The sequence below is a fragment of the Portunus trituberculatus genome, chromosome 41 (assembly GCF_017591435.1).
Source record: "Portunus trituberculatus isolate SZX2019 chromosome 41, ASM1759143v1, whole genome shotgun sequence".
Lineage (NCBI taxonomy): Eukaryota > Metazoa > Arthropoda > Malacostraca > Decapoda > Portunidae > Portunus > Portunus trituberculatus.
In genome coordinates, this window is record NC_059295.1 from 14,251,386 (window position 1) to 14,263,885 (window position 12,500).

Here is a 12,500-nt window from a genome sequence, read left to right on the forward strand (position 1 = left end):
GTGCATGTGTTTGTATGAGTGCGTGCGTGCATGCATGCATGTGTGTGTGTGTGTGTGTGTGTGTGTGTGTGTGTGTGTGTGTGTGTGCGTGTGTTTTATGCAAGAGGGGAAGTTGGCCAAGGGGAAAAAAAAAAAAGAAAGACAGAAAAGAAAAAGCCCTTAAAGATAAGTAGAGTTAGCCAAAAGTATAGGACAAATGTCTTGAAACTTCCCTTTTAAAAGAAGTCAAGTCGTAGGAAGATGCAAATATAGAAACAGGCAGGGAGTTTCAGAGTTTATCAAAGAAAGTTATGAATGATTGAGAGTACTGGTTGACTCTTGCTTTAAAGAGTTGGACAGAATAGGGGTGAGAGGAAGAAGAAAGCATTGTGCAGCGAGGCCGTAGGAGCAGGGAAGGCATGCAGTTAAGCAAGATTAAACAGCAGTTAGCATGAAAATAGCTATAAAAGATAGCAACAGATGCAATATTTCGGCGGGGAGAAAAAGGCTGAAGAAAGTCAGTCAGAGGAGGGGAGTTAATGAGACAAAAAACTTTTGATTCCACCCTATCTAATATAACTGTGTGAGTGGAACCCCCCAAAAAATGCGAAGAGTATTCCATCTCCTGAATCGCATGCACTGTATATCTCTGTCCGGAATCATGCCAAGTCTGTTCTTCAACTTGCCAAACACTCCATCATAAGTAGAAAATGTCAAAATCTTTCAAACTTAAAGTCCCCTCGAGACTTCTGGCATCTAGCCAAAAACATCTCCAATAACTTCACTTCTTCATCTTTCCCTCCTTTGTTTCATCCTGATGGCACCACTGCCATCTCTTCTGTCTCTAAAGCTGAACTCTTCTCTCAAACCTTTGCTCATAACTCCACCTTAGATGATTCTGGGCTTGTCCCTCCTTCTCCTCCTCCCTGTGACTATTTCATGTCTACAATTAAAATTCTTCGTAATGATGTTTTCCATGCCCTCGCTGGCCTAAACCCTCGGAAGGCTTATGGTCCTGATGGGGTCCCTCTTATTGTTCTCAAAAACTGTGCTTCCGTGCTTGCACCTTGCCTGGCCAAACTCTTCCAACTTTGTCTATCAACTTCTACCTTTCCTTCCTGCTGGAAGTTTGCCTACATTCAGCCTGTTCCTAAAAAAGGGTGACCGTTCTAATCCCTCAAACTACCGTCCTATAGCTTTAATCTCTTGCTTGTCTAAAGTTTTTAATCTATCCTGAATAGGAAGATTCTCAAACATCTGTCACTTCACAATCTTCTGTCTGATCGCCAGTATGGCTTCCGTCAAGGTCGCTCTACTGGTGATCTTCTGGCTTTCCTTACTGAGTCTTGGTCATCCTCTTTTAGAGATTTCGGTGAAACTTTTGCTGTAGCGTTAGACATATCAAAAGCTTTTGATAGAGTCTGGCAGAAAGTTTTGATTTCAAAACTGCTCTCCTTCGGCTTCTATCCTTCTCTCTGCAACTTTATCTCAAGTTTCCTCTCCGACCATTCTATTGCTGCTGTGGTAGACAGGCCACTGTTCTTCTCCTAAATCTATTAATAGTGGAGTTCCTCAGGGTTCTGTCCTGTCACCCACTCTCTTTCTATTATTCATTAATGACCTTCTTAACCAAACTTCTTGCCCTATCCACTCCAACGCTGACGATACCACCTTACATCTTTCCACGTCCTTTCAGAGACGAACAACCGTTCAGGAAGTCAACAGATCACGCAGGGACGCCACATAACGCCTGACTTCCGATCTTTCTAAGATTTCCGATTAGGGCAGAGAAAATCTAGTGTTTTTCAATGCCTCAAAAACTCAATTCCTCCATCTGTCAACTCGACACAACCTTCCAGACAACTATCCCCTCTTCTTCAGTGACACTCAACAGTCTCCCTCTTCCACAATGAATATCCTCGGTCTGTCCTTTACTCATAATCTTAACTGGAAACTTCATATCTCATCTCTTGCTAAAACAGCTTCTTTGAAGTTAGGCGTTCTGAGGCGTTTCCGCCAGTTTTTCTCGTCCCTTCAACCGCTTACTCTGTATAAGGGCCATATTAGGGCCCATATCACCACCCAAGCGTATCTTTGGTGTATTCACCTAGAACCTGGGTATCATGATGACATGTAGGTAACTTTATTTTATTTGTAATAAATTTCCAAAGAAAACAAAATATTTTGTGTTTTGCTATGCTTTTCTTTGGGGGAAGGAGGTAGATAGTTAATGGAAGTCAGGAGAGTGCTTGGAACGTATTGTCTCCTTTTATTAACATTCTTCTGGGAAAAATTGCTTCAATAACCGAAGATTTGGTATTCGAATAGTCTTTCAGGTACGTAACCCCCTCGGTTATTGGGGTATTCTTGTACAATGAGCCCCAGCACTTGGCGAATTAATTAGTCTGGCGAAAGTACCACCAAATGCGAATTTCGCCAGGCACGAGTTTTTTATACCATATAAATTGCGTAAAAAATGCCTCTATCAGTCTTTGGTCATTGCCAAAGACCCTCTTTTGACCCCTTAAATACCATCTTTCGAGCTAAAATAAAATCTTTTGCCTTCACAAATTGGAACACATGTACAAAACAGACCAATAAACAATAAATAAAGCTAATAAGACATGATATAAAGGCTGTAACTCCCGTTTTTCCATCCGTTTTCCTCGCCCACTTTCGTCCTTGCCGCCACCACCATTGTCCTTACCCCCACCAGTACCTCCTGTTGCGCTGGTAGAGGCCATGTTGGCGGTGAATCGCCAGAATTTATTCCCACACTAGCAGAACAGAGGGTAGCACAAACAAAATGGCTGAAGGGGACTCTCATATTGCGTTCTGATAGGTTTAGAGAGCGGTCTGACATCACCGGGGAGCCGCGTGGTTCGCCGTGTGGCTGCCAGGGGACTGCCAAGTTTGAATTCATATCGCCAAGTGTGCACTCGGCAGTTCGTGGACACCCTACCGCCAAAAGTGAATTTCGCCAAGCTGAGATTCGCCAAGTACGGGGGCTTACTGTTTATATATATATATATATATATATATATATATATATATATATATATATATATATATATATATATATATATATATATATATATGTATATATATATATATATATATATATATATATATATATATATATATATATATATATATATATATATATATATATATATATATATATATATATATATATATATATATATATATATATATATATATATATATATATATATATATATATATATATATATATATATATATATATATATATATATATATATATATATATATATATATATATATATATATATATATATATACACACACACACACACATATATATATATATATATATATATATATATATATATATATATATATATATATATATATATATATATATATATATATATATATATATATATATATATATATATATATATATATATATATATATATATATATATATATATATATATATATATATATATATGTGTATGTGTGTGTATATATATATATATATATATATATATATATATATATATATATATATATATATATATATATATACATATATAAGGAAAAAATTGGAAAACTTTTTCTTTTCTTTTCTTTCTTTCCACTCTTACAGCGCAAGAGACGACGCCTCCGCGCCTCAGATCCCATTTTGGCATGCTGGCAGGACTCGGATTTTCAGTGGGCATTGTTGTGTTAGCAGGAGAGGCATTCCTGGTGAGGCATTGGCGCCAACTCCAGCTGACTGCATCCTCCTCACTCCTTATAATCATTCCCTTAGCGTGGTATGTTCTCTCTCTCTCTCTCTCTCTCTCTCTCTCTCTCTCTCTCTCTCTCTCTCTCTCTCTCTCTCTCTCTCTCTCTCTCTCCCTGTGTGTGTGTGTGTGTGTGTGTGTGTGTGTGTGTGTGTGTGTGTGTGTGTGTGTGTGTGTGTGTGTGTGTAATAATAATAATAATAATAATAATAATAATAATAATAATAATAATAATAATATACGGTTTATTAGGAGTTGTAGTACATACATACTGAAAATCTACATAGTCGGGGGGGAGGGGGGAGGGGCTTATGTCTAGTATCCTAGCCTAGTGATTAATGGCTCGTACCATGGTGGGTATGGCGCTGTTTTTATAGCGGTCGGTTCTAGTGGCTCTCGTGGGTATGAGGACGTTGTTGTGACGGGTGGTGTGGACAGGGAGAGGGGTGGCAGGGGGGAGAAGGTGGCGGAGCCTCGGGTGACGTAGCAAGCTTCTGTCCAGCTTCACCAGGGCTTCTCCGTGTTTGTTAGACAGTCTGGGAAGGTTCAGAGTGGTCAGGGCGTGGTCGTATTTAGTGTAAGTAGGGTCGAAGATGATTCTGCATGCCCTTTTTTGTACATTCTCGAGCTGCTGCCTTTGAGTGGCGGTGAGGCAGGAGGACTACGCTGGTGAGGCATACATGAGTCTTGGCAGAATAAAGGTTAGGTATATACCTCTTTTAATTTCTCTGTTGGTGTGCCCAGTGATTTGAGTCAACGTAGCATGTAAAGTCTGTAGGCCGCCGCCCTAACTGTGGCGGTGATATGCTGCCTCCATGTCAGCTGGTCGTCCACTGTGACCCCAAGCAGCTTAGCTGACCGAACCACTTGGAGTGGGTGAGGGCCTAGGGTGAGCTGGGGAGGGGGGACTGCCACTGAGGAGGTGCAGACATGCATTACCACAGTTTTGGTGTGGTTGATTGTCATTTTGTTTTCCTCCGTCCACTGTTGTAGTTGTTCCAGTGTTGCTTGGAGTGTTGAGTAGTCTGGGTTTTGTTGTAGACAGGCACGCCCACGGTGCAGTCATCAACGTACTTCCAGCGATGAGGAGTGTTGGTGAGAGCGTCATTAATCAGCATTAGGAAGCACAGTGGACCCATCTTGGTGCCCTGGAGAACTCCACATGTCAGTTGTTGGAAGGAGGATATGTAGTTCTGATAGCGGACAGCCTGTCATCTTCCCGTGAGGAAGTCGGCGTGCCATGCTGTCAGATGACGGGGGGAGGCCCAGTCTGATGGCTTTGCTGATTACAACAGTGTGATCAACAATAGCAAAAGCTTTCCTGAAGTCCACGAAGGCGACAGCGAGAGAGGTGTTTCGTTTATTCAGGTGACTGTGTATGAATTCAAGGAAGCTGATCAGGTAGTGAGAGGTGGAGGTGGCTCTGATGTTGCCAAATTGTTGTATGTCTAAGGAGTTACTAATGTGTGTGTGTGTGTGTGTGTGTGTTGACGTCCTCCACACGTTTCACAAATACGGTTTGGCCTGCATTGTTATCTCTATTAAATCAAATAAGAACACTGGCTGACGACGTCTTGAGCCTTTTTTTTTTTTTTTTTTTTTTTGAAAAGGAGAAAACTGGATAAGAGTATTAAATGTTGTTTCTTGGTAGTACCGCTAAACCATGCACTTGTATAAGATGTTACTGCTGCATCCTAACACTTGCATTATGATGATGAATATAGGAGGCTGGCTGGAGACTCTTTGGAGGCAGTGTGGGTTGAGTATGTGGGTTTTGTTATGAGTCGTGGGGATTACAGATACACGAGAGACTTCTTGATTTGTATTGTCTTTAATGATTGATAATACAGTACTTGTGACGGATGATAAATGAAATAACTTATGGTAGTGATGGCCGTGACTGAGAGTATATACTGCATGTACTAGCTGAATGCAAGAATGAGTGCGACTGTGAGAATGAGAATGTGTGACGGTGGAGGAACCTTAAGCGAATTAAGAAAGGAAACAGAGACAGAGAAAGAGAGAGATAATGGTCAATGATATAGAACAGAAATGGACAAATTCCTTATTGGTCAAGAAACTACCAATAAGAAGAGATCAAGGCGAAAGGAAGGAGAGACGAGAGCAACTTTTTTTTCCCTAAAGAGTTTGAATTCCCTTGAGATGGGTGAGAAAGGGAGTGAGAGTTATCTATAGAATGCACTTGGAGACAAGTGCTTGAACTGTACAGAGAATGTGTGATCTTATATATATATATATATATATATATATATATATATATATATATATATATATATATATATATATATATATATATATATATATATATATGATCAAAGAAAGAAGGAAATAACAACTATAAGGGCAACATAAATGATTTAACGAAAAGGCCACTGAGATGCCAGTCCCGAACAGTGTCGAAAGAATTTGCCAAAAGTATGGGATAAATGTCTTGAAACCTCCCCCTTAAATGAGTTCAAGTCATAGATAAATGGAAATATAGAAATAGGCAGGGAGTTCCACAGTTTACCTGAGGAAGGGATGAATGATTGAGAGTACTGGTTAACTCTTACATTAGAGAGGTGGACAGAATAAAAGTAAAACAAAGAAGTATTTGGGAGCATTTAAATGAGAATAGATTAATTAGAGATACCCAACATGGCTTTAGATCAGGGAGGTCCTGTCTTACAAATTTGCTCGATATCTTAGAATATATTACGAAGGAGTTAGATGATGGAAATAGCATAGATGTTATATATCTAGATTTTAGCAAGGCGTTTGATAAGGTACCGCATAGGAGGCTAGTGTACAAATTGAGACTTCATGGGATAGGGGGTAGGTTAGTTGATTGGATTAGTGAATGGCTTTCTGATAGGAAACAGAGAGTAGTATTAAATGGGGCAATGTCTGAGTGGAAGGAAGTGGTTAGTGGGGTACCCCAAGGATCAGTGCTAGGACCTCTTCTTTTCTTGGTGTACATTAACGATTTAGATATAGGAATTAGTAGCAAAGTATCAAAGTTTGCAGATGATACTAAGATAGCATGTGCAGTACAGGGTGAAAAGGACAATTACAGAATACAACGAGACCTGGACAGGCTGATAGCATGGGCAGACAGGTGGCAGATGGAGTTTAATTCTAAAAGTGTCAGGTTATGCATTTAGGTAAAGACAACACAAACTTTAACTATGAGATGGAGGGATGTTGGCTAGAGGCAGTAGAGGAAGGAAAGGATTTAGGAGTAGTGATAGACAGGACTATGAAATTTTCAAAGCAATGTTTAGAAGCAAGAAATAGGGCAAATAGGATCCTGGGTTTTATAAATAGAAATGTTAGTTATAAAAGTAAGGAAGTGGTGCGTAGCTTATATAATTCCTATGTTAGGCCCCATGTTAGAAGCAGTTCAGAGAAGAGCAACTAGGATGATACCAGCATTAAAGCGCCTGGAGTATAGAGATAGATTAAAGGAATTAAACATGTTTTCATTTGAGAGGAGATGTATAAGAGGGGATATGATAGAGTTATTTAAAATGTTCTCAGATACAAACTGCATAGATGTGAGATCTTTCTATACCTTAGAGGAGGGAAATAGGACTAGAAATCATGGCAGGAAGATTAGAAAGCAAGGCTGCAGGTTAGATATAAGAAAATATTTCTTTAGTCATAGGGTGGTAGACTTCTGGAATGCATTGCCAGAGACGGTTGTAAATAGCACTAGTTTGAGAATGTTTAAAAACAGATTAGATAAGCACTTAAATTTATTTGATTTATAATTATGTATAGCGCTGCATGATAGTTTTTATAAGAAATTTACTATAGTTAAACAAGACATGATCCCCATGTATGGGGACCACAAATTGTAGAGGATTTCGCTGCAGGGCCAAATATTTAGAATTAGTATATAATGTATTGTGTACTTTTAAGTGTATCTTTAAGTACTGATGACGAGGTCGCTGTGCGACTGATACAGGATAACCTAGATGGGCCCTGGTGGCCCTTTGTTATCCTAATATTTATGTTATGTTATGTTATGTTAAAGAAATCTTGTGCAGCGCGGCGGGAGGAGAAGGAAACATGCAGTTAGCAAGAACAGAAGAGCAATTAGCATGAAAATAACAGTAAAAGATAGAAAAAGATGCAACATTGCAGCAGTGAGAACAAAATTTAATGTGAAGTTTCTAATTTAGAGTAGATTATAAACAAAGTACAGACCGAGGATATTCAGTGTAGAAGAGGGAGACAGTTGACGGTCATTGAAGAATAGGGGATAGTTGTTCATGAAGACTGTGAAGAGTTGATAGGTGGAGGAATGAGTTTCTGAGGCACTGAACACTTCTAGATTTTCTCTACTCCAATCAGAAATTTAGAGAATCAGAAGTCAGAAGTTCTATGACGTTCCTCCGTGATTTCTTTACTTCCTGAAGGTTGGTCGTCTCTAAAAAGACGTGGAAAAGTGCAGGATGATATCATCAGCATAGGAGTGGATAGATAAGAAGTTAGATTTAGAAAATCATTGTTGAATTATAGGAAGAGAGAGCGTGACAGGACAAAAACCTGAGGAACACTAGTATTAATAGATTTAGGAGAACAGTGGCGGTCTACCACAGTAACAAAAGAATGGTCGGAGAGGAAACTTATGATGAAGTAGCAAAGAGAAGGATAGAAACCGTACGAGTATAGTTTGGAGATGGATCACCCTTTCTAAAGGCTAAATGTAGGCAAACTTCCAGTAAGAAGTCGACAGACAGAGCTGAAAGAGTTTGGCCAAGCAAGGTGCAAGCCCAGAGGCACAGTTTTTTAGAACAATAGGAGGAAGCCCTTTAGATTGTTCTCTGGTAAAGATTCGTGTGTCGCATTTGGCATACGATGTGCTGATAACTTGACTATTTTCTTAACTACAACCGTAAATAGGATGACTCATATTTGCAAAACAATTATAATTTCACTCTCTTTAAAGAATGTTATGAGTGTTTTTTTTTTTTATTTGTATTTGGGTAGTTTAATGGAAATCGTACTGTCTTGTAACACGGAGACTTCCAATGGATGGTGGATACACATCACCACTTGCACAGCTATGATAATGGGAGGGTCTTCAATAATCCATTCTTCGTCTGGCAGATTTGAGCCCTTTTCCGAAACGCTTATTTTTTCATTACAACCATTTTTTGAGACTGCAAAGATGATTAGTCGTAATCTCAAGTTTGTTTCCCATGCTTATAATGTGATGATCTTATTAATTAGTCCTTTTAAATGTGGTGGAGATGAAGGCACAAATGTTTTAGACCATGCGAAGAAAACACCAGAATACCACAGGCCTCAATCTACTGGGAAACAAACTAATTGATATGGATACTTAGAACAAAATAATTTTTTTAGTAATATACTTTTTTTTAAATACGTGTCGTGCTTGCAAGTTGCACGATCTTGTTGCGTCCCTAATCTTCAAAACTGCTTTTGTGGGTTCAAAGGACCGTATTTATTTATTATTATTTTTTTTTTTTACTTGATTATATTATTTACATACATTTACATCATACGATCTTCCGGCAATGACTAAAACTCCCGAAAATTTGACAACTCTCTCTTCACTGAAATTCCACCATCATATATCTCTGTGGCACAGTGTACCTTGGACTCAAATCGCATTGCACAATGAACGCTCAGTGATAAAACAACTCTTTCTTCACGTAAATTCCATCAAATATCTTCGATTATTTCACATTATCCACATTATTCAAATCGCATAACGCAATTTATACTCCATAATGAAACACATTCCACACAGACCCTGCAACTATATTTCAATGAGGAATACATTCTACACACATCCTGCTATTGACCCTCTAATAAATAAAAAACACAATCCTACACATAGCCAATCCCATTTGTCAAAATATAACACCAATATTTTACTTTGACTATATTACAACTGTCTGGCTCTACTTACTGGTACTATGACAGGCGGCTTGCCAATCTTGACCCTCTCTGGTCTGACACCTCTCTTTAGCTGTCTCTCTCGCCTTCTTGCTCTCTCTCATTTCTGTCCCTTACGTCTCATAAGATACACACGAGAGCGACGTTTCGCCCCAACAAGACTTTCGGTGCTATAGCATTTATTTTCCAATATCTTAATCATAACGTTAATTTTCCTTCAACTATCATATCTTTCATTTTCCCATAACTTTCAATAAGGTTCATTCTCGCGTAGCTTGACATGTCGCATCTTCTACTCATGGCATGTCGCTATCCGCCTCGTCCACATCAATTGCGACCTCTGTTTGCCTTGTATCTTCTTTAGTGATACTCACCTAGGCATCTCTTCTTGTAATCTGTTGCTAATCTCCGGCTCTGTTAGTTCTGTATAATGACTCACCGCCTCTTGTTGTTCTCGGTGGTCACTGGTATTATTATCTATCAGGTTAACGATATAGCGTCTCATAATCTTGATACCTATTATGGTGTGTTTTTATCTTCTTCCTTAATTTATTCTTCTACTTCTTACTTCCTTCTTCATTCTTGTTACCTTCTTTCTTACCTCTTTCATTTCTTCTTAATTCTCAGATTATAACATACGAAAAAAAAATCCTATCTACGATTTATGAAGCACAAGCATCAGTGAAAGTAGAGGTATACTCCAAAAAAAAGGCTATGCTATGCATGCTACATGACATCCTGAGAGCACTACAGACACTGACGAGAAGTGGCCATTTTACTGAGTCAAGTACCTATATTAAGCGTCATCTATCAAAAAAGTCTATTCGTTAGGAATCTTGTCACGTAATAAAATGTAATAAGATTGAAGTTCTTATTCAGAAACTGGTAGGAGGGACTTTTCTTTGCAAATACTCGTATGTAAGCCGTAAACAAGATTGCTAGCCTTCCGCTCGGGGCAACGCACCTGTATGTCTTCATTGATCGGTGCATTTTCTTTTCTTTCTTCATTTGTCGTGTTTTGTTTTTGCTAATTATTATTTATATTATCCTAGTCATTGTTGCACTAATGATTTTGTTGCTGGAACAGTCTTGTGGAAGAATCCCCTCGGTGGCTGTCACAGATGGGGCGTCAACAGGAAACAGCTGACGCCCTGAAGCGAGCTGCGTGCCGTAATGGTGTTGCGGTCACTCCAGAGCTTGTACGGATTCTTGAAAAACTGAAAACAGAAAGTCAGTAATATTTTTTTTTTTTTTTTGAAGTATGACAAATTGTTGCATTAAAATTACTTTCTTCTTCTCTCTCCCACCCATTTTTTATTCCCCAGATAGAACTAGTCATGATGTACTTGCTAAGGATCACGGGAATGAGAAGCCACTGTTATGGCTCATGATGTTCAGTAAGTGCCGCAGTTACTTCCGCTACCCTGGCATGCGCAGAATATTGTGCGTCACGCCGTTCGTCTGGTACCTGCAGGCCCTCCTCTACCTCGGCATCTTGCTCAACGCCAACAACTTTACCAGGCGAGTGGTGCTTGGGTTTGTGTTTTGAAGTGATAAGGAGAATTACAGGTGAAGGAGTAAAGAAGTTTGTATATAAGATGATGAGTAAAAAAAAAAAAAAAAAAAAAAAAAGTTAATTATTTCAGAATATTGTAGTGTGATAGGGAAAAAGGAAAATAATTATTACAGATAAATGGTACAGACGTTTGTAGAAGAGGGAAAATATGGCAATACTTAATTGATCTTATGTAACAAAATTGTATTTAGGCTACCTATTCATTTTTTTCAGCAATGATCCATTTATGTACGTGGCCTTGTCAGGAGTGATGGACTTCACAGCCATCATCCTCACAACGCCCATCGCCGTGCGTGTAGGCAGACGGTGTCTTTCCATGACCTTGTATCTAGTCTCAGGCACTCTTCTGCTCTTGGACATGGCTGTTCCTGCAGGTGAGGGTTGTCATACGCCACTAAAGGTTAGCGGGAGTTCCCACCGACATCATCCTTAAAAACACATATAGGAAAGTAGGGGAAGCCCCAAGAAGCCAGAATCCCTATACATGTGGCAGTTACTGCATTAAAATACTATGTATACACCTATATGTACGAAATCATTAAGAGATGAACACACACATCAGTGAATAAAAGAAAAAAAAAACATTAAAAGGGCACCGTAGTATAATATTGATAAGAGTATGAAGACCACGTATGTGATCTTGAAATTTGTACCTAATCAGTGCATATCAATTTGAGTTTTAATGTCACGTTCAAAGTTACTAAACTGCACTCCACATTTGTAAGCGTAGCGATACTTCACTAATCGAGTATTGGGTAGTTTGTTTCTTTTTCTGGGCGTTTTAAAAAATTGTGGTGATAGCTCATGTAATCATAATGTCCAGTCATTCATTTTCAAGACCGATAGTTCAACAACCACACCAAGATCATCGTCCATGTACAACTCATGATGCTTTTGTCCACTGTAGACATGGAATGGCTCAAGTGGGTGTCCGTGATGACCGCCTTCCTGCTGTGCGCCGCCTCTTACCAGGTGCAATTTATATTCACGCCGGAACTCTACCCAACAGTGATACGATCTCGAGGCTTCGGCTTTGTAAATGGCACGGGCAGTCTGGGCTTGGTGACGGCGCCTCTCATTACTGACCTCCTGGTGAGTGAAGAATACACACACACACACATACATATGCAAAAATCACATTATAGCACACCATTAGAGCGTCCATTCATTAAAAGAACCTAACAACATCGGAATCGACACTAAAAGTTTGGAAGATATCACAGCGGAACACGCACATC

The 12,500-nt window shown here is 39.1% G+C and overlaps 1 protein-coding gene and 1 long non-coding RNA gene across 6 annotated transcripts in view; one reads left to right on the forward strand and one right to left on the reverse strand.

Annotated features, from left to right (window-relative positions):
* LOC123516536 (solute carrier family 22 member 20-like) overlaps positions 1–12,500 on the forward strand; it is a 45,283-nt gene that overhangs the window by 31,653 nt on the left and 1,130 nt on the right. For all 5 annotated transcript variants that reach the window (XM_045275970.1, XM_045275969.1, XM_045275968.1 and 2 more), the window contains 5 exons: positions 3,614–3,782; positions 10,774–10,916; positions 11,012–11,207; positions 11,476–11,636; positions 12,170–12,354. In XM_045275970.1, coding sequence (XP_045131905.1) covers positions 3,614–3,782; positions 10,774–10,916; positions 11,012–11,207; positions 11,476–11,636; positions 12,170–12,354 — 854 coding nt within the window. The remainder of the gene's footprint in view (positions 1–3,613; positions 3,783–10,773; positions 10,917–11,011; positions 11,208–11,475; positions 11,637–12,169; positions 12,355–12,500) is intronic.
* Positions 11,296–12,500, reverse strand: part of LOC123516537 — an 8,632-nt gene continuing 7,427 nt past the window's right edge. The window contains exon 2 of the long non-coding RNA XR_006678217.1: positions 11,296–11,690. This is a non-coding gene — a long non-coding RNA (uncharacterized LOC123516537). The remainder of the gene's footprint in view (positions 11,691–12,500) is intronic.